We start from the raw sequence: 27412 nt of genomic DNA, 5'->3' as shown, positions 1-27412 counted from the left end.
CTCCATATATTTGTTTGCTTCTTTTATTCTAACTTGAAATCTTTACATGTACGTTTGACAAGCAATCTAAGCAACAATACATGTCAAATGAATATGTAGACTTAGAATGACTCATTCAAATGGAGCCTTGTTTAATTTGCACCTTATTCCTCCTAGCAGTTCATAGTGCATAACCATCAATATGCTGAAGGGAAACCCTTATATGGATTGTTGAATGTGAGAGCATTACCAGGACGTGAAAACACAATCTGCATCAAATTAATTATATTGAGTGATGTGAAGCACATGTAACTAAGGCATACATAATATTTAAAAAATTATAGTAAAGATCATATTATTGTACATACATGTATATTGTTATGCAAGATTAAGTGTATATTAATTATCCAACAGCGGAAAATCAGAAAATGTTACCTGGTAATCTCTAAGTGTATATGACTTGAAACCAGCAGCACAGTAATCAAAATAATATTCCAATGTCCGAATGAAATTTTCATTGTATCCAAGAGCGAGTATTTCACTATAAACACCAAAGAGAAATTGAAATATTGTATTAAAAGCTAAAAGTGCAGCAGTCATAAGTATTATACTCCTTTTTATTACATTTGATATATATACTTGTAAGTGAAGACTTTTATTAGAGAATATATTCAATGAAAAGCAAAGAACAAAGACCAATACTGAGCGTAGAGAGTTCCATGGTCAGACAAGAAAGTTGCAATTAATGGAAAATTTATGCCCATTGCTTTTATCCTTTTCAATCCATATATAGACTTAAGAGTATATGCTGCATGTCATGGTCCTCAGCAACCTCATTACATAGAATTCTTATTTCCCTATATTTTACATAGAAATTTGCCATCAGACTACAGACATAACTATCTTAACTCTGTCTATCTAAGAATTTTTTTCTCCAATATCTCAGTGTTTGATTATAATGAATTCTAATGTTTTTCAAGTGCTCCAGGACTGTGAAATTATTCTTATAATTTTAAAATAAAAACACTATAATAAAAAGTTGGACCTAATTATGTGATTGTTCTCGTCTCATGATAACAGATTATACCAAAGTCTGGAAGCAGGCATGGTTGATGTTACCTTCCTTAAAGAAGGTAGACATCCACAAGGAATTATATATTCCTTTATCAAGTGGTCTATACTCTTTATAATGTTTATCCGGTATTGATATGAACTAAAGAAATACCAATCATCCTTAACAGTTCATCCGGTATTATGAACTAAACAAAGACTTTAGCCTTGACTATTAACAATATATTGGATGTAATAATTTATAAGCTAGAGTTGAATACAATCATATATTGATCAAAATAATTGAACAACTTCAAAATTGATCAAAACGAATCAAAATTGCCGACAATATATTGATATTGCTATCGGAAGCAAGTAGAGGCCATTTAGAGGACATCTATATATATATGCATGGCTTTCCACGTACGATTTACCGAGTTTTTAGTGATGATTTTTCAGATCCTATTGGTACAGTTCACAATGACTTTCTCAATTACATTAGAAGGTGTGAAATACACTAACAATATAATATATACTCATCAATTTCCTTTACATTTGAAAGGGTATGGTAGTGATGCGTCTGAAAAACAATGTTGTCAAGCATTTATGAGAAGTTTCAAGACTTGGTGATTCTATTGAATTATGTTGGATAATGATGTAGAATGGACGGTAGCTAGGACTGAAGAACAACTTGATCGTGAAAATGGCAAAACATGAACACGTACTACAGATTTGGTGTTTGGTGTTAGAATGCTAATAATTATATCTTTTTGAGAAGGGGGGTCAGGAGTCAAGTTCGTCCCTTTGCCACGATGTATGGGCTTTTTCGGGCTTCCGAAGTCATTTCGAGCCTCAAAACTGAATTTTTGTTGAAGGAAACCCGAATTATGTATGCCTGACCCAAACAGGATTACTTGTTTCAATTGTAATGGCATAAAATATTCTAGATATCCTAATCAATGTTTGATTAGATTTCCTTGTACTGAAAGATATTGTACTTGTAATCCTCTATATAAAGATGCCCTTATTATTAATGAAAGTATCCAAGTATTCTCCCGCATCTCTTGTCTCTTAAACATGTTATCAGCACGAAGCCCTAACCCTATTTCAATAAGCCAAAAATCCTAGAAAATCCTAAAACCCTTTCGGTTAGCCTCGCAACCCTTTATTCACCGCTTGACTCGTAGCACCCTTGGCAAACCCCTGAGCCTAACCTGAGCTTACCATGTGCCTACTCTGTACAACATATCTGCTTGCTAGCCTTGGAACCGTTGCGCACCTGCCCTACACATGCGAGCCCTTGTGCACCCTTGGTGACCCCTCGGCGCACCCCCTGCCAGCCCAACGCAAGCATGCCAGCCCTCAGTTAGTCTCACAAGCAGCCTACTGTTAGCCTCGCAAGCAACTTCTCAAGGTAATTTTTATGATTAACGTTGCCTCTTTGATTTAAATTATGCTTTCTTACACTTGAGGATTCTAATACCCCTTCTTCTAACTTCCACCTTTCTTGTAACATGGGATTTGAGCCTAACTGTGGGGGTTCGTGCTATCTTCGAGTATTGACTCGTTGAGATTATTCTTACAATCAACCATTATACATCATTGTTTTGATCTAATCCAATATCTCTTGGAATCAAATTTCTTGGGAGCGAATACGCTCAGAAATTCTTATTGTTTTCGTGGTTAGCTTTTAAGCTCTGAAACTAACCATTTTCTTGTTCTATTTCAAGATGAACAACCTGAACAAATTGGATTTTGCTCCATTGGGAGTCTGAACACAAAGACGTGTGTTTCCGATGTGGAGCATTCGGACATTGGGTAAAGATATGTAGTGCATCCCAGAACGTAGCTAATGCATACAAGATGTAATAAGGCAATTGCCATAAACTTTAGTAGATGCCTTTGGTTTTAACTTTTCTTTGAATAGGCTCACCTAAAGTAAGCATGATGTCTAGGAAAATAGTTGAATTTAGTGATATGATGATCCTGGTCGTGATATGATGATCCCTATATTAAAGACTTCACACAGATATCCATTCCTTCGAGCAACATGAAGCAAGAATCAAAAATTGATTCCTGGACCATGTGGGACAGCCGCCGCCATACCTAGCACTGGCGTCGTCCACCATAATGATACCAATAGTTGTGCCATCATGTTCCTTTTGAATGATATTTCTGGTACCCCGACGTAACCAAAATCCTCATTGGTTGCTTATAAGGCCCCTCGTTCATTTTACAAAGTCTGTTCCTTAGGGAAATTAGGACTGAGACCATCCTATGCAAAAGATACTAAAGTTCTTATTCCGTTCTTACATAGAAGCTAAGGGGAAATCTGTAGACCAATTCAACCAACTTGCGGATATTTTGGATACTTTATGGTGTTTGTTGACGCGTCGACACGCTAGTCACATGTTGTGCTATTGTCCACTCATAATCCTGCTTATGCTAAACTCCTAGCACAGATTATAAGGCTACGGGCTCACTACTCGGATCATCTTATTAAGTTAATTCGATTAACAATGTTGGAGAGTTTACATCGAAGACTTTCGATGATTATTACATGTCCATAGGGATTGATGTTGGTCGGGCATCCTATTCCCCATGTGTACACCCAAGATCATCTCGCGGAAGCCGTCATTAAACGACTACAAATGGTAGTCCGAACATTGGTAATGCCCACCAATCTCCCTAATTCTGCTTGGGGTCATGCAATATTGCATGCAGCTATGAATATTCGTTTACGACCCACCGCCACTCAATCTTTCCCTACGTTATAGCTAGTGACTAGGTACGAGCCTGATATCTCACACTTATGCATATTTGAGTGCCCGGTTTACGTGTCAATCGCGCTGCCACAACGCATCAAGACGGGCCCTTAGAGACGAATGGGGATATATATTGGATTTGAGACTTCAATGATCATTCGCTACTTAGAACCTTTGACAGGCAATCTCTTTACCGCTCGTTTTGCTGATTGTCACTTTGATGAGACAGTCTTTCCATAGTTAGAGGGAGATAAGAATGTCAACATTCAATAGAGTCCACATGAATTGTCGTGGTTTGTCCCCAGTTTGTCTCATCTTGAACCCCGAACCGCACAGTCCGAAGTGCGGCGAATCATCATATCGTTAAAGTGATGAGATCACATGTAATAACCGGATTTTTTATAATTAATCAAAAGCAAGGAACATGATCATTTCATTCTTTACCTTTCATGATGATTGTCGATTAGAGCACTATGAATTGTTGCCGACACTCGATCGACCGACAGCAGAAACTTAATTCCTTTCCTCTCTATTTCTCTCTCGTTCTCTCTCTCGTTTCCTCTCGTCACAGTCGAAGAAACAAAACAGAGCTTTGTTCATCGTGCTGCACCGTCCACCACAGACCACCAAACAACCTCAGACCACCTTCCACGGCTTCGCCTCGACCTTGCGCAGCTACCGGAGGTAACCTTGCGCGGCGGCACGGCCGGCAGCGACGGCGGCGACCCCGAGTCCGGTTTAGCTCGTTTTCGTTCCAAACTCGATATCTCGAGCTACAGAGCACCATTTCACTTGATTCTTGGCTCATTGAGCTCGCCTCATCTTCCTATACAAGCACCAAGAAGGATCGGAACTGGATCGAACGTTTTCACGTTCGTCGGAGCTCGACCCGTGCGGATCGAACAACCAACCTTCGGATCAAGATATCTCGAGCTATACACGATCGTTTCTTGTGATTCTTGGCTTGTTGAGTTCATAAGGAAGTTCTGAACAATTCTCCAGAAGGGATCGAGGCGTGAGGTTGTAATTTTCACGTCGATTTTGGAGCTCGCCGGTTTCTGGAAAAATTCCGGCCACCGACTGGTTTTTGGTACATTTCGATCCCTTCCTGTCATTTTTGGTCTTGTGCTAGTTATGAAAAGTGTCCAGAATGAGAAAACGAAGGGGACAAGCACAGCCCCGATACCAATTGTGGTGGTCGGCGGTGGCTCTGTCCCTAACTCCGGCGGCCCTTTCCGGCCACCTCCGGAGGTCAAAAATTTAGTTTCTGTCCATTTTATGATTCTATGTTTCGATACGATCATTTCGGCGTATTATACGCATTTTTCGGTTATCGTATGAATTAGTTATGAATTTTGAGATTTCGATCGATTTCGATCGTTAGATTTATGATCTGTGGAATTAGGACCGTCAGATGAACCTATAATTTTGATATGATGATCGTATGACTGTCCCGGTGACTTTGTGAGGTCACGGGCGAAGATCCGACCGTTGGATCTTCGTATATTTGAGAAATAGTGATTCGGAAGGCGATTCGTGAGAATCCGACCGTCGGATTTTCATATAATTTTGTGGAGATGTTAGTAAGGGCGATTCAGGAAGATCTGACCGTTGGATCTTCGTGATAATTTTGGAGGATGATCCTAAGGGCGATCTGTGAGGATCCGACCGTTGGATCATCATATAAATTTGATCTGACCGTTGGATCATCATTAAATTAGAATCCGACCGTTGGATTTCTGTATATGTGTGGTCTATGAATGATTTCTAAGTTAAGATCGTGTTTGACTAGGTGGTTGATGGATTGATTGGTGAACGATTTCGGATCGTTGTTTTTGAGCTGTTAAGAAGACGCAGCGGGAATTTAGAGGTGAGTAAACCTCACGTGGTTCATATTACGAACCGAATAAATTTAATTACCTTATTTTGTCGTAATTGCGTGAAAATATTTATGGAATAAATATTTGTTTTAAAATCATATGGACTTGATCAACTACGGTCCATGGGTAAGTAAAATGATTTTTACTATACAAATGAATTTCTCGGTTTTATTGCATGTGAACTATAGTTGGTATTAGTGATTATCCCTGAGCGGATAATTACGTATATATATACTTACGTGATTATATGTGAATGGTGTGACATTGAAGAGTGTGGAATTGGGATGATTAAATTATTATGAATTGACATGTGACTTACCATAATTATATGTGATGAACATGATTGATGAGTTCTTGTTAATATTCATGATTTACATTGGAGGATGTATAGAGTTAGAGAATGTAGGGTTCTGAGGATGAGGTGTCTGAAGTTCGACGGTTAAGGATAACCGGAGTGTTTGTGTGCTGAGGACGGGGATGTCCAAGGTGCGACGGTTTATTATTAACCGAAGTTGTGTGCTGAGGACGGGGATGTCCAAAGCGCGACGGTTTATTATTAACCGAAGTATATGGTGCTGAGGACGGGGATGTCCAAAGCGCGACGGTTTATTATTAACCGAAGTATGTCGCATTACTTGCACCTAGGCCAAGGTGACTGGTAGCGATGTGGTTAGAGCTCTAACGTGCTGTTGGGATGGACCAAAGTGGTGTTATGTGGGTTGGGTTTTTGCAGGACCAGTGTGGTGTATTGTGATTTGAGGATTGTGAAAATGTATTCCTTGTGGTTTTACATGAGTGGTTTGATGTCTCTTTGCAGACGTAATACTGTTGAATTTTACTTGAACTGAAATTTAATAAATCAACAGTTCTTTCTTTTTACTCATACGGGCTGTCAAAAGCTTACCGGGTTTTGTGTTGTTGCAATCCCGGTACACTATTCAAACGGTGTAGCGGATAACCCTGCAGGTCAGGAGAACCAGGACGGTGATCGGGCAGCTTAGAGTAGTGTTATGTGAATTACAGCATTATATTGTGAGGTTTGTTATGCTCATTTAGAGCTTTACAATTTTACTTTGTAAGAGTGAATTGTAATAATTAACTCGAGGTTTTCGAGTTTTGTGTTGAGTGGCGAGTGGTGTGTTTGTTTCTGAGAAAAAAATTCAGAACGTTATTTGTATTAATTGTTTATTCATGTTTCGGATTTGAATTGGTTATTCAAAATTCGGGGCGTGACATCACACATGCCTGCTACAAACATGCTTGGAATTAAGGATTGATGTCCTACGAGTGGACGTGGCGCAGCCCTAAATAGAGGTGGGCATGGTGCCAACGTCATGGATAGTGGCACTGTGGCATCACAGGCCATGGCCCCAATTAGGAAGCGTGGGAAGCCCATGGGTTAGAATGATACTTGCCCAAGAAAGAGAGCGACTTTGGCACAACATGATCGTTTGATCATCGACACTCAAAATCTGTCTCATGAGAATATTCTGGATTATAGTTATCGTTGGAGGATGCCTCAATGTCAGAAACTCCTGAGAATATAGAAATCTCTATAAACTACACTAGCATACATGAGACGTTTCCATCATCAATTGAGTCCGATGATATCGAACCTTGTTCCGTTGATAAGTGCCAACATAGAGCGGATTGGCCTAAATGAAAAGATGTAATTCAGGTTAAATTGGATTCACTAGCGAAGAGGAAGATATTTGGGCCCATTGCGCCAATACTGCCTAAAATAAAAACTGTAGGACATAAATGGGCCTTCGTTAGAAAGCGTAATGAGAAAACGAGATTGTAAGATACAATTCTCGCCTTATGGCACAAGACTTCTCACAACGCCTTGGAATCCACTATGAGGAGACATATTATCCCGTAATAGACTTCATTACGTTTCGCTACATTGTTAGTTTGATAGTTTCTGAAAAACCAAACATGCAGCTTATGGATGTGATCACAGAGTATCTTTATGGGGATCTAGATACAGAGATATACATAAAAGTTCCTGATGGACTTCAGTTACCCAAGTCAAATGGCTATAGACCATGAAGCACGTTTGCAATAAGATTGAAATGCTCACAATATAGATTGAAACAATCCGGACGGATGTGGTATCCGTCTAAGTGACTACTTGATTTGGAAGGGATATATCAATAATAAACTAACTATATATGCCTATGTGTTTTCATTAAGAAGAGAAGTTCCGGATCTGCTATTATCGAGGTTTATGTCGATGAAATGAACATCATCGGAACCATTAATGAGTTGCAATAGGTGCATTATTGTACTTAGCACAATGCAGAAGACCAGACATCTCATTTGCTGTGAACTTGTTAGCTAGATATATCTCTGCGCCAAAGCGACGCAATTAGACTAGTGTAAAGAATTCTTTTAGTTTCGGTACTTAAAGGGTATGATAGATATGGGCATTTTCTATCCCTACTAAGAGAAAATGATGGATTCAGACCCACTATGCATTGAGAGCGCCGCCGCCGCATATGTCGCCGGTCGGCGTCCTCATTCGCCTCACCAAAATATGAATGATGTTTTGGAAGGTTTTACTGATGTCTGGTATCTCCCTGACTTGTATAAAGGTCGTTTCCAAACAGTTTATGTATTCACCATGGGAAACATCGCGATTTCTTGGAGGTCTACAAAACAGACCATTGTCGCTACATCCTTGAATCATGCAGAGATTATAGCTCTTCATGAACCAGTTCGTGAATGTATATGGTTGAGATCCATAATTACGCATATTCGAAGTACTTATGGTTTGAAGTTTACCACAGATGAGCCTACGAGCATTTATGAGGATAATGATACTTGCATTGAATAAATGAAGGAAGTCTACATCAAAGGCAACAACACCAAGTAAATATCGCCTAAGTTCTTCTACAATCAGCAACAACAAACTCTCCTTAAGATCAAAGTAAACCAAGTTCGATCTAAGGAAAATGTGGCGGACTTATTTACTAAGTCCTTGCCTAAATCCACTTTCGAGAAACATGTGAAAAGTATTGGTCTACCAAATTCCCATGGTCATAGTTATCAGGGGAAGACGCAGACATCAAGGGGAGATGTCTACATGTTTTGATCTCGAAATGTGAAGGGTGTGTCGTACTTTTTTTCTCCGTCTACCGAGGTTATTTTTTTCCTATTGAGTTTTTGTTACTCAGCAAGGTTTTTGACGAGGCAACAAGAGAAGAACCGATGTTTGGACGGCACAAGGGAGAGTGTTAAAGGAAACCCGAATTATGTGTGCCTGACCCAAACAGGATTACTTGTTTAAGTTGTAACAAGGTAGAATCTTCTAGATATCTTAATCAATGTTTGATTAGGTTTCCTTGTACTCAAATATATTGTACATGTAATCCTCTATATAAGTAATCCTCTATATAAAGAGATCCCTATTATCAATGAAAGTATCCAAGTATTTTCCCGAATCTCTTTTGTCTTAAACAATTTTACTATTTTAACAGCATTTTAGGTTTTCTAGTTTTTTTTTTTTTTTTGAAATAAAACTTTCATTGATACTTAACGAGAACACTCGTTTAGAATGGCATCCCATATAAATTTGGGAGCAGTTGCAAACCAGACCTGACTATCATCGTTGCACAAAGAGCGACTAGCTAACATATGCACTATCTTATTAGCATCTCTAGGAGCATAAGTAACTATATAATGCACATGGCTTCTCAGCGATTCTTTTACTTCTTCAAGAATGAAAGCTAGAGTTGAATAATCCAACTCCTCTAGTTTCAAAGCATGAACAAGTAACATACAATCTGTTTCGATCAAATTCTACTCTATCATAGTGTAGAGTCTGAGCCATTTTCATACCTTCATAGAGTGCTACTCTACCATAGTTTGTTTTTGACTTGCTGGTCAATTGTTTCAAGAGATGTGATACTTGCGGTGCGCAGCTTCTTTGAATTGGGTTTTATTCCCCATCATTTTAATTCTAATCTCTTAATCCTCTTCCCGAAGAAGCAAGAAGCTGAAGGTATTTCTGATTATAGGCCTGTAGCTTTGGCGAATTTTGTCTTCAAAACAATTACCAAGATTATGGAAAATCGTTTGGGCCAAGTTACTTCTAGAATAATCTCTACCAATCAGAGTGCTTTCATTAAAGGTAGGTCGATTGTAGATCCTATTACTCTCACTTCAGAATGCATGAATCTTCTTGATCATAGGAGCAGGTATGGGAATATGGCTATTAAGTTTGATATAGCTAAGGCTTTCGACACTTTGGATTAGGGTTTTCTTCTAAAGGTTCTAAGAGCTTTTGGAATTGATCCAATTTTCGTGAATTGGGTCCGTTGTATCCTAGAGTCGGCGCATCTATCTATTTTGGTGAATGGACAATCTTGTGGCTTCTTCACCTGTTCTAGGGGTGTGCGTCAAGGAGATCCCTTATTGCCTATTCTTTTTTGCCTTGCGGAGGAAGTGTTGAGTCGTGGTATATCTCTCTTGGTGACTCAGGGTAAGATTTCTTGCTTTGCAGCTCCTGGAAACTGTTCTCCCCCTTCACATGTCCTTTTTGCAGACGATGTAATGATCTTCATGGAAGCTAGCTCTAGCGGTATTTGGGCTCTCTCTAATTTCAGTGATGAATATGCAGTAAATTCTGGGCAGTTGGTTAATAAAAGTAAATCTCTTTTGTTTTTGGGCAAGTATGCGGCCTCAAGGTCGTCAAACATTCAAAACACAATGGGAATACAGTTGGGGGCACTAACCTTTATATACTTGGGAGTTCCGATCTTTTTGGGAAGCCCTATGTGTAAATATATGTGTTCTATTGTAGACAAAGTTCGCTGCAAATTAAGTTTATGGAAGGGGAAATTGTTATCTCAAGCTACTCGGCTTCAACTTATTGATTACGTCATCCATGCATGGCCTCCTCATCCACAGTTTTCGTATTTATTCTTGGCCCCGTTCCCTTCTCAAACAGCAAGGATGGATTAGGAATTTCTTTTGGAATGGAGATCTGTTAAAGAGGGGTGTAGCATTGGTAGCATGGGAGCAGGTATGCCAGCCTAAAGCAAAGGGAGGACTGAATTTGAAGAATCTCTTTATTCTCAATCAAGCTTTGTTGCTTAAACGGGGTTGAGATGTTGTGTCTAAAGCCTCTCCTTCAAATTGCTTTCTACATGACAAATTTCTACTACTTGGATTTCAGCCTTGCACCTACTACAAGAAATCTTCGGTTTGGCTTAGGTTAAAGAAAGTTTGGCATACTCTTCTTTTTAACCTTCGTTGGGTCATTGGTGATGGCAAGACAATCAGATTATGGAAGGATAATTGGATGGGAGAGGTTTTGGGAAGCTTTTAATATTGATCCTAGCACTCTTAAGCATTTGAACAACAAAATCAGTGACTTCATAGTCCTTGGCAAGTGGGACTTGCCTGATATATTTGTTCAAGTTTTTCCAAATATTGTTGCATCACTTACTGCTCATGTACTCCCAGATGAACCAAGGAGTGATCAGGTAGTCTGGGTGGATTCGTCGGCCGGGGTGTTGACATCAAAGGAAGCTTATAGGTCTCTTCTGCAGCTTACCCCTTCCTTGGATTGGGGGAACCTTATATGGCATCCAGCTATTCAACCTCGTAAAAGTCTCTGCTCTTGGAAAGTCTTCCATCAGAAAATTCTAACGGATGAGGCTTTACAACGCCGGGGAGTCTCGCTTTGCTGTCGGTGTCACCTCTGTTGTGCAAGTGGTGAAACTTGGAGTCATTTGTTTCGGGATTGTCGAGTCATATCTGAGCTTTGGAGATGGTGCTTTCATATGTTCAACTTAACGCCTCCCCCACAGGTTTCTTTATTGGACCTTCTCTCTAATGCTTTTATTGCTTCATTCTCTAGAGCCACAAAGATTCTTTGGCGTATAACTTGTTGTACCTTACTGTGGTGCACTTGGAATGAAAGGAATAAACGTAAATTTGATGAGGGGCTGTTCTCTTTTGCTTGTTTCAAGCACTTCTTCGGAATCAACGGGGTTGGCATTTTCTCCCTCAGTGTCTCCCTCCTCCTTACCAATTAATGTTCACATTTCTACAGTTGTCACAATTGAGAGCTAGGGCCCCACGCTTCATTTGCGTGGAATTGACTCCGCCGCGGCATCCTTGCCTAAAGATTAATATAGATGGTTCCTTCAGAAACCCGGAGCTTGCGGAGTTCGGTGGAATAGTACAAGATCATGACCGTGGGTTTGTGCTTGCCTTTGCTTCTAAGGTCAGAGTTTCCAGCACTTTGGATGCGAAAATTTTAGCTTTCCTTGAAGCAGTTCATGTTGCAAGGCTTCGGGAATGGACTGACTTATGGATCGAGTCGGACTCCATGGCAGTTGTTCAGTTTTTCAACTCACCAATCTTATACCTTGGAGGCTGCGGACTAGGTGGTTAAATGGGTTGTCTTTAGCGCGTACTATGCGACTAAGAGTAACTCATATTTTTTGAGAAGGAAATGTTCCCGCCGACGTTTTAGCTAATTATGGTGCTTCACATATTGGAAGTCATGTGTGGGACGTTCTACCCCAGTTTCTTGCCCCTGCCTTTTGGATGGGACTTCTCCGGAAGATTGGCTTACAGGTTCAGATGAGTCTTGCCTTTGCTTTTTCTTGTCATGAATGTAAAGATTTAGTTGAGTTTGTCATTTTGGTATTTCACGTTTTGGGTTGTTTGCTAGTATATTGGTTTGGAACTTTCTAGAGTCTTCTTAATGATGTAATGGGGTTTATTTTCAGGCACAGCTTTGGTTTTGTCCTCCAGCCGTTTGTAATTCTCTTTTCCTATCAATAATATTTCGGGAGGGGATGTTGAGTTAGTCCTCTACCCGCTTCTTAAATAAAATAAAAAAATAAAAAAAGGATTGGTTGTTTTTTTTTTTTGAAAGGGGGCTGGTGCGGCTGCCCTCAAGCCTTGATTAATGAAATTGCAGAATACAAGGGGGGGACATAAAGCCTGAACCCCATATTACAATAAGCATAAAGAGAACATCCTGAAATAATACCAAGATACTCCACGAAACCTACGTATTCTAACAAGTACCAATTAGCAAAGAGTGCACGAATGGCTATTCCATTTGCTTTGATATAACGATGACATACCGGAAAGATAACTCTATCATGAAGAAGCATCATTACAAATAGCGCAGCTTCCCCACCATGTTGCCGCACGGAAATAAATCTGGCGACACTCAATTTCATTCTGCTACTAGGAGGTTGCGTCCATTTGATCAAGCAAATAACTCGCCGCCTCGCTAGGTCAGTCAAGGCACACAGAGTGTGCATACCGGGCCAAAGCCCACTTCGCCCTATCCAAAAGTGATAGGGAATTATTTTCGCCATAGAGCCATAGCTTACTAAAAGTAAAAGTAAATAATAATAAAGCAAAATAGAAAAGTAAGTTGGGTCAAGGGTCAAAGCCCAGACCCAACTCTTAATCGGCCCAAGCCAAGATCCGGTGCAGAAAACATGACGCTCCGGCGCCTCCCCTGTCCTCCGGCAGTAGCACCACCATCACCTACCACCTTCCGGCTAGCCACAACGCCCTTCCTGAGATCAGAACCAGAACCCCCAACCCAGTGATCGATCCGATCTGATAAGCTCGGGTCTAATCGATCTGATCTAACACCGGTGAATAGCCGTGACGTGACGCCGCCGTCCGGTTATCCCCCTCAGGCGATCTCCGGTCCCACCACCCCACCGCGAAACACCCCCCAGCTCGTCTGCGCTCCTTCCTCTGGTCAGGCGTCATCGGCCCCGAATCCAATCCATCAGCCCACCGTTGCCCGTCGCCGATAAATCTCACAAACGCCCTGGATAATAACGTCGCTGCCCTGCTGCCAGCTCCCCGACCGGATAATAAGGTCCCTTCTAGCCCGTCCGGCGACGCCGCCGCAGGGGCGTGCCGTCGGACCGGGCATACACCTTATGGGAAGACCAGACGCCGCCTAGGGTTTTGGAGAGAAAAGTTTTTTAGTTCTTACTTGCTTTCTTTTCTTCCTCCTTGAAACTTTATTATGTATGTGTTGAGTTATTTTTAAAAAGATTGGTTGTTAGTTGCCCTAGGATTTCTTTTCTACTATATAAGTATCCTTAAACGGCTACATCTATCTTTCATATTATTATCAATAAAACTTTAGAGTTTTCTCATCTTTCTGGTAGATTCCAATTCTATCTGTTCTAAGGCTTATAGCTTGTAAACCCCGTTTTTTTTTTTTTTTTTTTTTTTTTTGAGGAAGAGAGATAATTTCATTACTTATCTATGGCCAGAAGGCACGTACATCATATGTTGTCTTACACCAAATAAAACCTAGATGGTCTAAGCTACCAAGCACATGACAGGTAACCCTCATTGTAAACAAAGTGAGCACAATATTTAGACCTAACCATATGAAGACAAATCCAACACTACCTAAATCCTTGCTAGAGTAACCCTAATCGCCTAGAAACCTCAATTGGTGTACAATTAGAGAAACTAAACTTAAATAGCAACATAATGGAATTCAAATGCTAGGTACCGAGAAACAGAAAGCTTAGAGCTTTCCTTTGCCCTTATCCTTAGTGGCTAACCTCCTGAACAACAACAACAGTAGGGTAAGTGAAACGCAATGGCCATTGCACACAGATATTATTCACACAGACATACACACAGAGAAAAATCCGTGTGAATAACTCAATATTCACTCACTTATCCGTGTCAAAATATTAGATACGGACCATTCCGTATCACATGAAGGGTAAAAGTGGAATATAATTAATATTTTGGGATATTTCACACAAATATCCGTGTGAATGTCTTTGATTAGACTTGGGTGACTGTAAATTCTGCAAATGTGTCGGAACAGTTATATAAATATTCTTATTTAGATACAATAGTCCGTATGAATGTATTAAAATATAAGAATAGTTTTATATAAAATAGTGTCATATTTAAAGTTTACAAACCAATCCGTATGAATCATATTTCAAATAAACAAAAAGAAAAAATTAATTACTGTTGTAGAGAAACTGAATTTGAGAGGAATTTGCTGTGTATTCTCATTGATAATAGGGGCCTCTTTATATAGAGGATTACAATGCATAGAATCTCAATCATACAAGGAAAGTAATTCTACATTGATTAGGATTCTAGATCCTTCTAATTAAATCCTATTACTACTAGGTCAAGTAACCTAGAGTTTGGGCTAAACACAAATTAGGTTTTCCTTGAACAGTCCCCCTTGTGTTGCCCAAACGCGGTGCTTCTCTCGTTGCCTCATTAAAAACCTTGTCGAGTAACAAAAACCCAGTGGGACAAAAATAACCTCGGTCGAAGGGGAAAAAGAGCACAACACACCCTTCACGTTTCGAGACCATACATGTAGACATCTCCCCCTGATGTCTGCATCTCCCCCTGATGACTACGGTCATGGGAGTTCGGATAACTTCCGTAAATGATGCTACCAACATGTTTCTCGAAAGTGGAATTTAGGCAATGACTTAGTGAGCAAGTCTGCCACACTGTCCTCAAATCGAACCTAGTTCATTTTGATCTTGAGGAGAGTCTGTTGTTGCTGATTAAGCTTGGTGTTGTCGCTTTGATGTAGCCTTGCTTCATTTGTTCAAAACAAGCTGCATTATCCTAAATGCTCGTAGGCTCATCTATGGTAGACTTCAAACCACAATTGTTCGAACATGCGTAATTATGGATCCAATCCATATACATTCACGAATCTCTTCGTGAAGAGCAATAGTCTCTGCATTGTTCGAAGATATAGCGACTAGGGTCTATTATGTAGACCTCCAAGATATCGCAGTCTTTACCCATGGTGAACACTTAACCAGATTGGGAATGACCTTTGTGTGGGTCAGAGAGATACCCAGCATCAGCAAAACCTTCCAAAACGCTAACTTCGTTTTGGGATGGGGAGAGGGGACGCAGGCCAGTGTTGGCGGCGTTCCTGGTGTGTGATGGGTCCGAATCCATCATCTCTCTGTAGGGATAGAACAAGCCCATATCAATCGTACATCTCAAGTATCGAAAGATATCTTTTACACCAATCCAATGGCGTCGCGTTGGCGCAGAGCTATATCTAGCTAACAAGTTCACAATATATGAGATGTCCGGTCTTGTGCATGGAGCTAAGTACAATAATGCGCCAATTGTACTAAGTAAGGCACTTCTGCCTCTAGCACATCTTCGTCATCATCCTTTCGACGAAGAGGATCCTTTTCAGGATCAAGACTACGTACGATCATGGGGGTGCTTGAAGGTTTGACCTTGTCAAAATGCCTAAGCATCTATCAACACGATGCTCAAGTTCCAAACTGAGACATAATCGTGTTCTCCCAAAATCCTTCATCTCAAACTCGGATTTCTAATGTTCAGCGGTTTCCCTTAACCCTTTAAGGGCTTCCAATGAAGATCATGTCCAACATGAACGGCGATAGAATCTGAAACTTGTTATGGAAACGCGGGGGCATATCCCTTCCCAATCAAGTAGTCACTTTAGTGAGCGTTTCAACTTCTTTGTAAACGCGCTCCGTGGTCTAGAGCCACTTGACTTGGGTAAATGAAGTTCACCATGAACCTTCATGTATATTCCGTATCTAGATCCCCATAGAGATACGTAGTGACCACATTTGTAAGCTGCATGTTCAGTTATTCAGAAACTACCAAACTGACAAGGTAGTGGAGTGCAATGACATCCATTACGAGAGAATATGTCTCATCGTAGTCGATTTCAGGGCGTTTTTTGAGAAGCCTTGCGCCATAAGGCGAGATTGCCATCTCTTTTTCTCATCACGCTTTCTAACGAAGACCCATTAGTCAACAGGTTTTATGTTAGGAGGTGTTGACATCACTGTCTCAAAAACCTTCCTCTTCGTTAGAGAATCCAACTTAACCTGGATCGCATCTTTCCATTTAGGCCAAATCTCTCTACGTTGGCATTCATTCATCAACGGAGCGTGGTTCGATATCATCTAACTCAACAAACTCATGCGCAACGAAATGCGCAACTACATCATCAATTATGATGGAGTTTCTATCCCACGTCTCATGTACACTAATGTAAGTTTCATAGAGCTCTATATTCTCAGGAATAGGGTTCTAACGTTGAGGCGTCCCCCAACAATAACCATAACCCGGAAGATACTCATAAGACGGATTTTGAGTGTCGATGATCAAAGGATTGGAACGTGCCAAAGTATCCTTCGAACCCACGGGCCTCCCATGCATCCTAGCTGGGGCCATGACCTGTAACGCCAGAGTGCCACTCTCTATGGCGTTGGCGCCATGCCTACCTCGGTGTAGGGTGGCACTACGTCCTCTCGTAGGGACGTCCTTCCTTGCAGGCATGTTTGCAGCATATTTGTGTGATCTCGTCACTTTAACAGGGATCGAGATGAGACATAGTGGGGACAGACTACGACAATTCCTGTCGTTCCTGTTGAACATTCGTGTTCGTATCTCCCCCTAACGACGAGAAGACTGTCTCATCAAAGTGACATCCGCAAATCTAGCGGTAAGGAGATCGCCTAGCAAGGACATTAAGTGGCGGACGATAGTTGGAGTCTCAAAACCAACGTAGTTGCCCATTCGTCTATGAGGACCTATCATAGTGAGCTGTGGCAGCGCAATTGGCACATAAATGGCTCACTCAAATGTGCGTAAGTACAAAATACTTGTACCCAGTCACTAGCTGTAACGCAGAGAGACATTGAGTGGCGGTAGGTCGTAGACGAATTAGCATGGCTGCATGCGATATTGCGTCACCCCAGGCGGATATAAGGAAATTGGTGTGCATTACCAATGTCCGGACTACCATCGTAGTCGTTTCCGCGAGACCATTTGGGTGTGTTCATGGGAATATAATGTCTAACATTAGTCCCAATGCAATAACCATCAAAAGTCTTCGATGTAAACTCTCTAGCATCGTCAAGTCCAATTGACGGAATAGGATAATCCGGGGAGTGAGCCCGTTGTTGTATGAGATGTGCTAGGAGTGTAGCATAAGCAGCATTACAGGTGGACAATGGCACAACACGGGACCAGCGTGTGGGCATATCAACCAACATCATGATATATTTAAACGTCCGCAAGTTGGTGGAATCAGTCCACAGAATCCCTACGGATTCTATGTAAGAACATAATGAGTATTTTCATATCCTTTGCATAGGACGGTCTGAGTCCTAATTTTCCTAAGGAAGTGGCTTTGTAAAATGAGCGAGAGGCCTTAGAAGCAACCAAGGAGAGTTTTGGTTGGGCCTGAGCGTTTGAAACGCACATTGAAGCAAAGTTTGTGACTACATCACCCATCATGGTGTCATGACCATGGTGGCATCCATGGCGTTATAACCATGGGGATTGACATCCATGGCGTCATGGCCATAGGTAGCGCCATATATGGCGTTGTCACAAGGGACTTGGGCGGCCATATGGCGCCCCAAGACAGCTGCAGCGCCAGATGCTGCAATTGTTGCGGTCTTGCTAAGTCCAGGAATCAATTTTTGATTCTTGCTTCATTTCGCTCGAGGGTGTCCATGTGAAGTCTTTATTAGACGGATCACCATATCATGACCAGGGTGACTTATCCTATCGAGACAAAGCCAATATGTGTCTAAATCCAAGAGATCTTCTCTCATAACTTTATTGGATTTAATAGCTCGAATAGTGACATAGAGTCCACTAGAGACACATAAACTTCTCTAAGATGCGCCATCGTTCGCAATCATTAGAGGCATTGCAAAGGAACTCATTTCTGTTCTCTACATGCGTTTTCGCATGGAATCCGTTGGCTATCCATAGGTGCGAGTTGCCCTAGGAGCGTAGAGAGTGTCTGTGACATTAATCAAGGTGCCATTTGGCAAAGAGAACTTGGGCTATTCCATGTCCTTGAATTAATACTGATGGCCCAGCCATCGTAGTCACAAGGTAACATGCTCATGAATCAAAAATGGAGTCATAATGAAAAGAACTCAAAATTTTATTCATAAGCCAACGGAGTACATCATTGTCTCTTAACCATTAGGAGAATCTAATCCAAATGCTTAGCTAATGCAAAACAATGGTAGTCGTCTAACTTCTTTCGGTAATTCCAACGCAAATGTGACCAGGTGAGTAGGGAGATGTCGGTGGAGCAAAGCTCTCTTAATTACCACTTATCTCAAAACCTTCCTAGACATCACATTTACATTGAGTACGCCTACTTTGAAGAAAGACTAAACCATAGGCATCTACTAAAAAAATAATAATATGGCAATTGCCTACATCTCTTGGAAAATAAAGACTTAAACAGAATTGGCGATCTATTGATCCCAGCCAGATTCGTAGTCTTCAACCCTTCACTCTAGATCATCTTCTTGATCTTCTTGTTCTACATAGTGAGCTTCTCTTGCTTCACAATATGTTTTGTAGGCGGTGACAGTTTCTTCACGAGCTCTACAAATGTGTGCCCAATAATCAGACACTCCACATTGAGAACATACATCTCTTTGCTCAAACTCCATTGATTGAGGCGCTTTGAAAGCGTCATTTAGATGGCTCTTAGTGTTGGTGGCGCCACCAACATGGCCAGAGGCGTTGCCTCCCTCTCTCTTTCCACGTTCACCTCTTCGGTTCCGTGTTCGCCTATATTGGCGGTTACCTTCCCAAGTAGAGCGATTATATAGACCAGAACGTCCAGAAGTATCCCTAAGGTTAGGGTTTCGCTCTTGGCGCCTCCTCTTAGGGGCGCAACTATAATTGGATTCCGGAATATGCTCTGTTCCCACGGATCTCGAATTATAGTTCTTCACAAGGATGTTGTCATACTTTTCAGTGACATTCATAGCTCCAATGAGCTCATGAAACGTTGTGATCCGTCATGCAGTAACATCAATTCGATAGTTCTTAGCAACCATCAATGCAGAAACGGGGAAGGTAGAGAGAGTCTTCTCAATCAACATCGCATTTGTGATCTCTTTACCACAGAATTCCATTAAGGATTTAATGCGAAGTGCTTCCGAGTTGTAGTCAAGAACTGACTTGAAATCATAGGAGCGGAGGCTATGCCATCTCACTTCTAGGTCAGGAAGCAAGGAAGGAGTCACAGACGTTGCCAAATCTTTCTTTGAGTGAGACCCATAGCCTTCTGGGGTCTTCTTCATTCATACACTCGTACTGGAGCGAATCATCCATATGATGAGTCATTAGGATGATGGCTTTCGCCTTATTTGCCTCTAAGGCTGCTCTATTTGCTTCCAAAGCTTGAGCTTGCTCAACAGTTAGCACGTCCTGGCTAGGCTCGAGAATCGTATCCAGGATTCCATCGGCCTTGAGATGCTGGCGGACATCACGAACCCACCTGTGATATTCAGAGCCAGTTGTTCCCAATGGAGTAAAGTCCAATTTGTTCAGGTTACTCATCCTGAAAGAGAACAAGAAATTAGGGTTAGTTTCGGAGCGTGAAAGGCTACCACGAAAACATATAAAATTCCTGAGCGTAGTCGCTTCCAAGAAATTAGGGATTTTCTGAGCATAGTCGCTTCCAAGAAAATCCGATTCCAAGAGGGGTTTTGGATTAGATAGAAACAATGATGTATGTGGTCGATCGTTTTTCTTCTCAACAAACTCTAAGTTTGGAGGACTCTACAAGCTCCAAGCTTGGAGTGAGCACGAACCCCCACAGTTTGGCTTTTGGTCTCCCCTATGAAGAAGAAAGGGGGGTAGAAGAAGGGAGGTTGAAAGTCCCCGAGAAAAGAAGAGAAATTGAATTTAAAAACTCTAAAAAAACGGGAACGTTTAGTAAAAAATACCTCGAAATAAGTCGTCGGAAAATTGGCCGGAAAAAGTCGCCGGAATTTGGCCGGAAAAAGTCGCCGGAAAGTGGCCGGAAGTCGGCCGGAAAAGTCGCCAGAAAATGGTTGACCGACGTTGACTGATCGTTGACCAGAGGGTTGACCGGCGTTGTCCTGTGGTTGACCGGCCTGCTGACGTGGCACAGGTGGCTGACGTGGCTGCTGACTGGATGCCTGCGTGGCTTGCTGACGTGGCAGGTTTCTTGGCGGCTTGAGGCTTGCGGCTTGGCGGCTTGGCTTGGTGGCTTGGCAGCTTGGGTTGGGGCCTGCTGCACGTGGGCTCAACCTATGGGCTTGGGCCTACAGCAGGTGGGCTGCACAGGTCCCTTTTTTTTTTTTTTTTTTTTTTCCTTCTTCTGCCGGTTCAGGTTAGGAGGATTCCGGTGGCCGGTTCGGTGGAATTTTGGCCGGTTCTGGTGATGAAATTTCCGGTTCCGGATTTCTGGGGTGGAGACGCTGCAGGTGGTCTAGTATGGCTGTAGGAGGTGGTGAGGAAAGCTTTGAACCGGGCAGAGGGAATTTTGCTACTTCTGGTGGCCGGTTCGGTGGTTTTCCGGCCGGTTCTGGACTCCTGGAGTTGAGATCTTCAAGGTGGGCGGCGGTTGTATCTGGGATTTGAAGGCTACGAATTTAGGATTTCAGGGTTAGGGCTCGTGCTGATAACGTGTTGTAGAGAAACTGAATTTGAGAGGAATTTGCTGTGTATTCTCATTGATAATAGGGGCCTCTTTATATAGAGGATTACAATGCATAGAATCTCAATCATACAAGGAAAGTAATTCTACATTGATTAGGATTCTAGATCCTTCTAATTAAATCCTATTACCACTAGGTCAAGTAACCTAGAGTTTGGGCTAAACACAAATTAGGTTTTCCTTGAACAATTACATAATTTTATGAACGTATTTATAGTTGGCAGAATATTTCCTGTAGACCTTTGGTGCCACACAATATCTGTGTGAATCCTTATCAAAAGCTTTCTCGAGATTCCCTTTTTTCTTTATAATTCAAGTAGTTTCATCTCTTAAGCCTCTCTCTCACCTATCTCTCTTCTGATTTCTCCTTTCTCAAAACTCAGAAGAGAGAACTAGCAATTGATGGATTTCAACTACCGCAACACAAACGAAGATCAAGCTAGGCATTATTGTTGGTGGGGGTGATCAAGCGATGGCGTTGGTGCCTATCATGTAATACTTTGCTATTTCCTCATTTGCTCTTTCTTCTGATTTTCTCTCTTTGATTTTCTGATGCTATACCCTCAAATCACAGAACCTTTCACGTTTCAATTAAAGACAGATCAGGCAAAAGGAGATGGCCTCAAATCAACTTCATACCACAGCATTTTTAATTTTAGATCGGCAGGTAAATTGTTCAACACCTCAAATTTGCATCTATCTTAAATTGATTTGCTATCTTTGCGTGATTTTCTTGTAGGAATTTATAAAATGCAAACGTCATCAACTGAAGGAGAAGAAAGGAAAACCCTTAGATCTACAAAATTACCATGAAGAACGATGAAGGAAAGACTCCAGATTTGCAAAATCTCAATGAAGGACCCAAAACAAAATGAAATTAAATGGAGGACCCCAAAATAAATATCCTAATATTTGAATAATTCATTAAATTGATGAATTATATTTAATTACGAATTCAATTGTTGATGGGACATGACTGCAGATGCAGTATTGAAACTGGAGTGGGACCCGTACATATATTTCACACGGATTTGTTAGGGTGTGTGAAAATAGCATTAGCGACGCCAGCAATACATACAAATTTTAAATCCGTGCTTGTACCGTGTGAATTAATCGATTCACACGGATTTTTGTGTGCAATAGTCGTAATTCACACAGATTCTTCTCTGTCTCTATTGGGGGGTTTTTCTAGTAGTGCTTGCTCCCAAGAGGCCTTCCAACCTTCTTCTTCAGAATTCCTTGCTCACTCTCATTGTCAGCTTCAACCAAACCAAGAGCATCTGCTTGAAGAGTAAGAAGCTTACCACCCAGAATTGTTTTAAACTTCTTTGGGGAGGGAGTACAACCTCCATTCCTGCTTCTTTTCTTGTAAACACTACGTTCCATCTGCACAACTTGAGTAGGAGGAATGGGTTCAAAAATACCATCCATTGAGGCCTAGCCCGAAGCCTCCACACCATTATGGCAACTCCTCAGCCATGTCTTGCACGGTAACAACAGCTGGATCTACACCTGATGGAGATCTCTCCAACCTTCGAATGATAGGATTCTTTTTCTTTAGCAAAGCAGATGAAGGCTTAGGTAACTCACGGCTAGTTTGAGCCGAGAAGGAGAAGGATCCTCCAGCTGTTGAAGGGCCACCAAAATGTAAAACCCTAGGAGTAGAGATTGCCACATTAGGTTCCTCACACTTGGCCCCAGAATGAGTAACCAAGCCACATTGAGAGCACCTACCCTTGAGATTTTCAAACTGAAACTTCAATACAGGTTCAACCTCTGCAGTCAAGAAAATCTTACGCTCAAAGAGAATAGATTTGGAGATACCATGCAAGAAGAAGATGCGAATAATTCCTTTCTGATACTCTTTCTTATCATAATCCACAAAACCTCCCAAAAGATTCCCAATGAGAATAAAGTTATCAGGTTCTTCATATAGTGGAGGGATACCCGAAACCCTAACCCAGATATAAACATGTTTCATTGGAACCTCAGCAATAGGTAGGACTCCGTCATACTCCTCCAGACATATCGGAGCACGATCAAAGCACCAAACTCCTCCTCTAAGAACCCTATTCCTATCCCGGATTGATTCAAATGAGAACAATGTCATCTCTTTCCTATACCCTAAAATCTCTTTCCACCATCCATGTTCGGAGGAAGTGAGACTTGAAGACAGCAGAATCCACAGGCCTGCGAGTGAGAGGTTTTCCAAGAAGAAAAGATTGGGAGGATTTGCGAACAGGGCCTCCACAAATCTTTCCAAGGTTCAGGGCTTGACCACCTTCAGCAAGAGCCAAGGAGGCAGCGAAGCTAGCAGTGACAGCGTCAATGGATGCCATGAAGGAGAAAAACATGAGAGAACTAGGCTGGTAGGGGAGAGCGGCAAGGTTGCCGTTTGCTAGGGTTTTGGAGAGAAAAACTAGGGTGAGAGAAAATCTCCTGTTTTTTTTTTAAGAAATTTTCACCAATGCTTTATCAGAAGTTTTTTTTGAACTTTATGCTTTATCAGAAGTTTGCAAAAGCCGAAAGAAAAAAAACAAACACCAGCACTTTGCGGCTAAATATTTGGTCCTGATGAAGTTTGTCTATTCACTGTCTCCATAACCTGTGCTAATGTGTACACAGGTAAGATAGCATACCGTATGAAAAGACTACATGTATAGATAGTGACATGATACAGAACATTTAAGGGTTCCATCACATATTTTAGCGCACACGAGAGAAGCGTCCCCAATGAATCTCACTTACCAGTGTCAGGCACATGAGAATAGAGTTCCTAATTGTCCCACCCTCCTAATCTAGTCTCAGGATCATAACTTGTGAACAGCCGAAACTCATATTCAGAACTAGCTTGTAAACCCCGTTACTTCCAATTGCATGAGATAAACTAATAGATGCAACTTTTTAAGTTGGACAAACTGTTTTTCTATTAAAATATGTTGGATCGCTCATTTTTGAAGATCTGTTTTATTGCTTTCAATGCTTTCTATTGAAATTATGTAGGATGAACTGTTTTTCGCTGAAAATATGTTTGTACAATTAAATTTGTTTGTACTTCTTGAAAATTCTTTCCCAGTTTATATAATGATGTAGTTTGTTGAGTTTTTATTTTTTTTATCAACTCAGTATGAATATTTTCCCATTTAGATTTTGTAATTGGTGTCCCGACTTTTAGATTAGAGAATTAGAACTTCGATCATCCTTCTTTTCTGTTTTTGACACTTATTCCTTTGGAAAATTTATGCCCATTGCTGCTTCTATCATTTTCGATCTATATATAGACTTAAGAGTATATGCTATATATCATAAATTCATAATAAACTTGTGCATGTCAACCTCATTATACATAGAATTCTTATTTATATTGTCATCGATCAAACTAATTAAAGACATGACTATCTTCTTACCTCTGTCTCTCTAAGAGATTTTTTCTCCAACATCTTAGTGTTTGGTAATAATGAATTCCAATGTTTTCCAAGTGCTCCACACTGCAAAATGAAATTCTCATAAGTTAGAAATAAAACATTATGACAAAATGTCGGACCTAATTATGAGATTGTTCTCATCTCATGATAACAGATCATACCAGAGTCTTGAAGAAGAGGCCATTACCAGAGTCTTGAAGAAGAGGCCATGGCTGATGTTATCCTACTTAATGAATGTAGACATCCACCAGGAAATATATATTCATGTAAGAAGCCTGAACTTCGCCTGAACTCATCATAGCGTTCATCCGGTATAGATATATACTAAGAAAGATCAATTACCATTAGCAATATGTTCGACGCCATCATTTATAGGAGTCAAATTTATTAGTCAAAATAGTAAAGCAGCTTGGAGTCAAAATTCCAAACATTACCTGCAGAACAAAAACCCCATTTTCTGCTAGTAAAGACTCGCAGCATGAAAAAAACTCATCCAGTAATTCATGGCAAACATGTTCCAGCATCTCGCTGAAAAATGCAGCGACTGATCAAGTTTCTGGAGTATAATTAATGGACTCAAGTTGGTAAGGAAAAAGTACTCACCAAGATATGATTCTGTCATATTTGTGGTCAGAAGGCAATTGGCGGTAGTCACACAGAAGGAACTTGATCCGGTGCTGTTATAAAGTAATTCAAATAACAAATCAAGTTTCTTGGAATAAATAAGTTTCTGAAGTTTCTAAAATTTGATACCTGTAGTCCAGCATCTTTCACTTTCTTTGCAGCAAATTTAAGTTGTTCCTCAGATAGAGTGATGCCAGTGTATCTGCAACCCGTTTGTTTGACTGCTTCAATAGCTAAGGTACCCCAACCACATCCAATATCCAGAACCTCATGGTTCTCATCGATTCTAGCCTAGTTTAATTGAAAGAAGAAACACTTTGAAATAGGAGACGAAAACAGAAATCAAACCCTTAACAGAATTCTCAAAACTGAACTCACCTTATCAATGAGAGTACAGATTTTCCTAAGCTGTGCAGTATTCAGTTCCTCATCTTCTGTCTTAAAAATGACAATTTGACACAGAAAGAAAAAGATAAGTTACATTATAGTTAATGTACTTTCTTCCATGCAGTGTTTATTGTCGTAAACGTCTGACTGGAAGCTGGTGATTCTGACCTTAAATATTGCAGTGGAATACACCATTGTTTCGCCCAAGAATAGCGAAAATAGTTCGTTACTCTACAACACACAAAAAGAAAATTGTGAACTTCGGTGAGCTAAAAAAGCAAGTCTCATGCTAGCATCTCATTGAAATAGCTAGTTAGCTACTAAAGAAGAGTGAAATCTATTCCAATACGTACTAAGTGATAATAGAGAGGTTATCTGTGTAAGAAAATCCTTTTATTTCTATATTCCCCGGTCATAAATTGTATACCAGATCATAATGACTAGATATGTTCCTTCGAGCCTGTGCAAGACTATTTTGCCTAAAAGCATTCTGAAAGAAGTATCTGGCTGAGGCTATAGTGGCTATGAAAAACAAAGGCTGCCACCATCCCCTACAAAAAACCAACAATGTAATGAGACCTGGCTGATTGTTGTCAGCTATATCACAATTCTAGTTTGAGATAATCGGTGCATTGCACCTTTTCTTGTTTGATTTTGAGGCATCAGAATCTCCGTTGGCAATGAGAAGCTGGAAGAAGAAACAGCAAGGCAAAATTTTATCAAAATTTGCATAATAAGGAGAATGAGATTGCAATGTTCAATTGTCTTACTCTTTTTTTTTTTTTTTTGAATTCGGGCAATTGTCTTACTCTTACCATAAGAAGATTTAGAAGACCTCGGTCTTTATCATCGAAAGAAAAATCGCCATTGATATATGCATCTGCAATGCCTAGATCAGCCTGTGTCATTACCTGTCAAATTAATATTTCTCCTAGTCAGTGAAAGTGCAAGCGGAGTTAATGGTGTTTTCATATTTACAATGATCCGATATACTGTCTTCCTGAGCTTTAATTAGAAACCTTTTCCTTTTAACTAGAATTCACATTAAGAAGTATCAAAGTCAGTTAAAATTTCATGCATACTTTCCAATAAAACTGAGGACTGTGAACTTTAAGAACGGATTTTAGAGAACAGTCATTTTTGCTTCCTTCAAAGGTGAACATTGTGCCTCCCTCTTCTAATAAGCTGCATACAAAATGACATTTAAAATATACTAATTGTTTTTTTAGAAATACTAATAAAAACTCAAACAAAATATTATAGACACAAATAAAGTATAAAAATAAATAAAAAAGGCCAGTTGACACACACATGAGCGTGTGTTAAGTGGCTAGTATCTGATGAAACTTATTCCAGATAATGAAAAAAAAAAAAGAGTAGAAAAACAGCTGACAAAAAAGATAAAACAAGTGGCACATGCAATGCAGGTAACAGTACTAAGCTTGTCACATGTATGATCCAAGTTGAGAAAGCAGAATACATTTCAAAAACATAAGTATTACTCACATTGTAAAGGTCATGGGTTAAGGGTTTTTTAAAAAAAAAACAAAAAAGAAGAAGAAGTATTACTCACATTAAACATCCAGTAGATATATATTGTCTAAGAAATCTAGTAACAAATAAGCGTGCCGCTGTTTCCGTCAATGAAAGAGCCATATGTTTTGGGTTTCCCAATAGAGCCATATATTGATAGTGTTTTTCAGAAACAGAATAAGAGTCTAAAGGGTCTGCGTAGTTTAATAGATTGTGGATTTGGCAACTAATATAATAGTTGAATAC

The 27412-nt window shown here is 40.5% G+C and overlaps 1 protein-coding gene across 5 annotated transcripts; it reads right to left on the bottom strand.

Annotated features, from left to right (window-relative positions):
- Positions 1–27403, bottom strand: LOC133712711 (uncharacterized). 5 transcript variants are annotated; one of them, XM_062138815.1, is made up of 14 exons: positions 27207–27403; positions 26716–26818; positions 26449–26544; positions 26272–26321; positions 26061–26184; positions 25802–25864; positions 25625–25684; positions 25376–25537; positions 25226–25299; positions 25057–25150; positions 24810–24946; positions 24605–24685; positions 415–520; positions 1–248 (listed from the first exon to the last, which is right to left on the bottom strand). In XM_062138815.1, the coding sequence occupies exons 1-14, from the start codon at positions 27314–27316 to the stop codon at positions 177–179; spliced, it is 1332 nt and encodes a 443-aa protein (XP_061994799.1). In that variant the 5' UTR covers positions 27317–27403; the 3' UTR covers positions 1–176. The 5 variants fall into 5 exon arrangements, 2 of the variants coding, with proteins under 2 accessions (XP_061994799.1, XP_061994798.1); XR_009847555.1 differs by lacking the exons at positions 1–248; positions 415–520 and adding exons at positions 18877–20072; positions 20461–21124; XR_009847556.1 differs by lacking the exon at positions 1–248 and having other exon boundaries at positions 467–520; positions 24784–24946.
- Between the last annotated feature and the right edge of the window lie 9 nt (positions 27404–27412).

Source organism: Rosa rugosa, chromosome 5 (assembly GCF_958449725.1).
Source record: "Rosa rugosa chromosome 5, drRosRugo1.1, whole genome shotgun sequence".
Classification (NCBI taxonomy): domain Eukaryota; kingdom Viridiplantae; phylum Streptophyta; class Magnoliopsida; order Rosales; family Rosaceae; genus Rosa; species Rosa rugosa.
This window is presented reverse-complemented; position numbering and strand designations above follow the sequence as displayed.

Excerpts from the sequence above, each read along its gene's own strand:
- LOC133712711 (XM_062138814.1), bottom strand. The coding sequence starts at position 27,316 with ATGGCTCTATTGGGAAACCCAAAACATATGGCTCTTTCATTGACGGAA. Across the intron at positions 25,300-25,375 it reads TGAAAGATGCTGGACTACAG|CACCGGATCAAGTTCCTTCT; the intron begins GTATCAAATTTT and ends ACTTTATAACAG. Across the intron at positions 24,686-24,809 it reads GCCTCTTCTTCAAGACTCTG|TGTGGAGCACTTGGAAAACA; the intron begins GTAATGGCCTCT and ends TTCATTTTGCAG.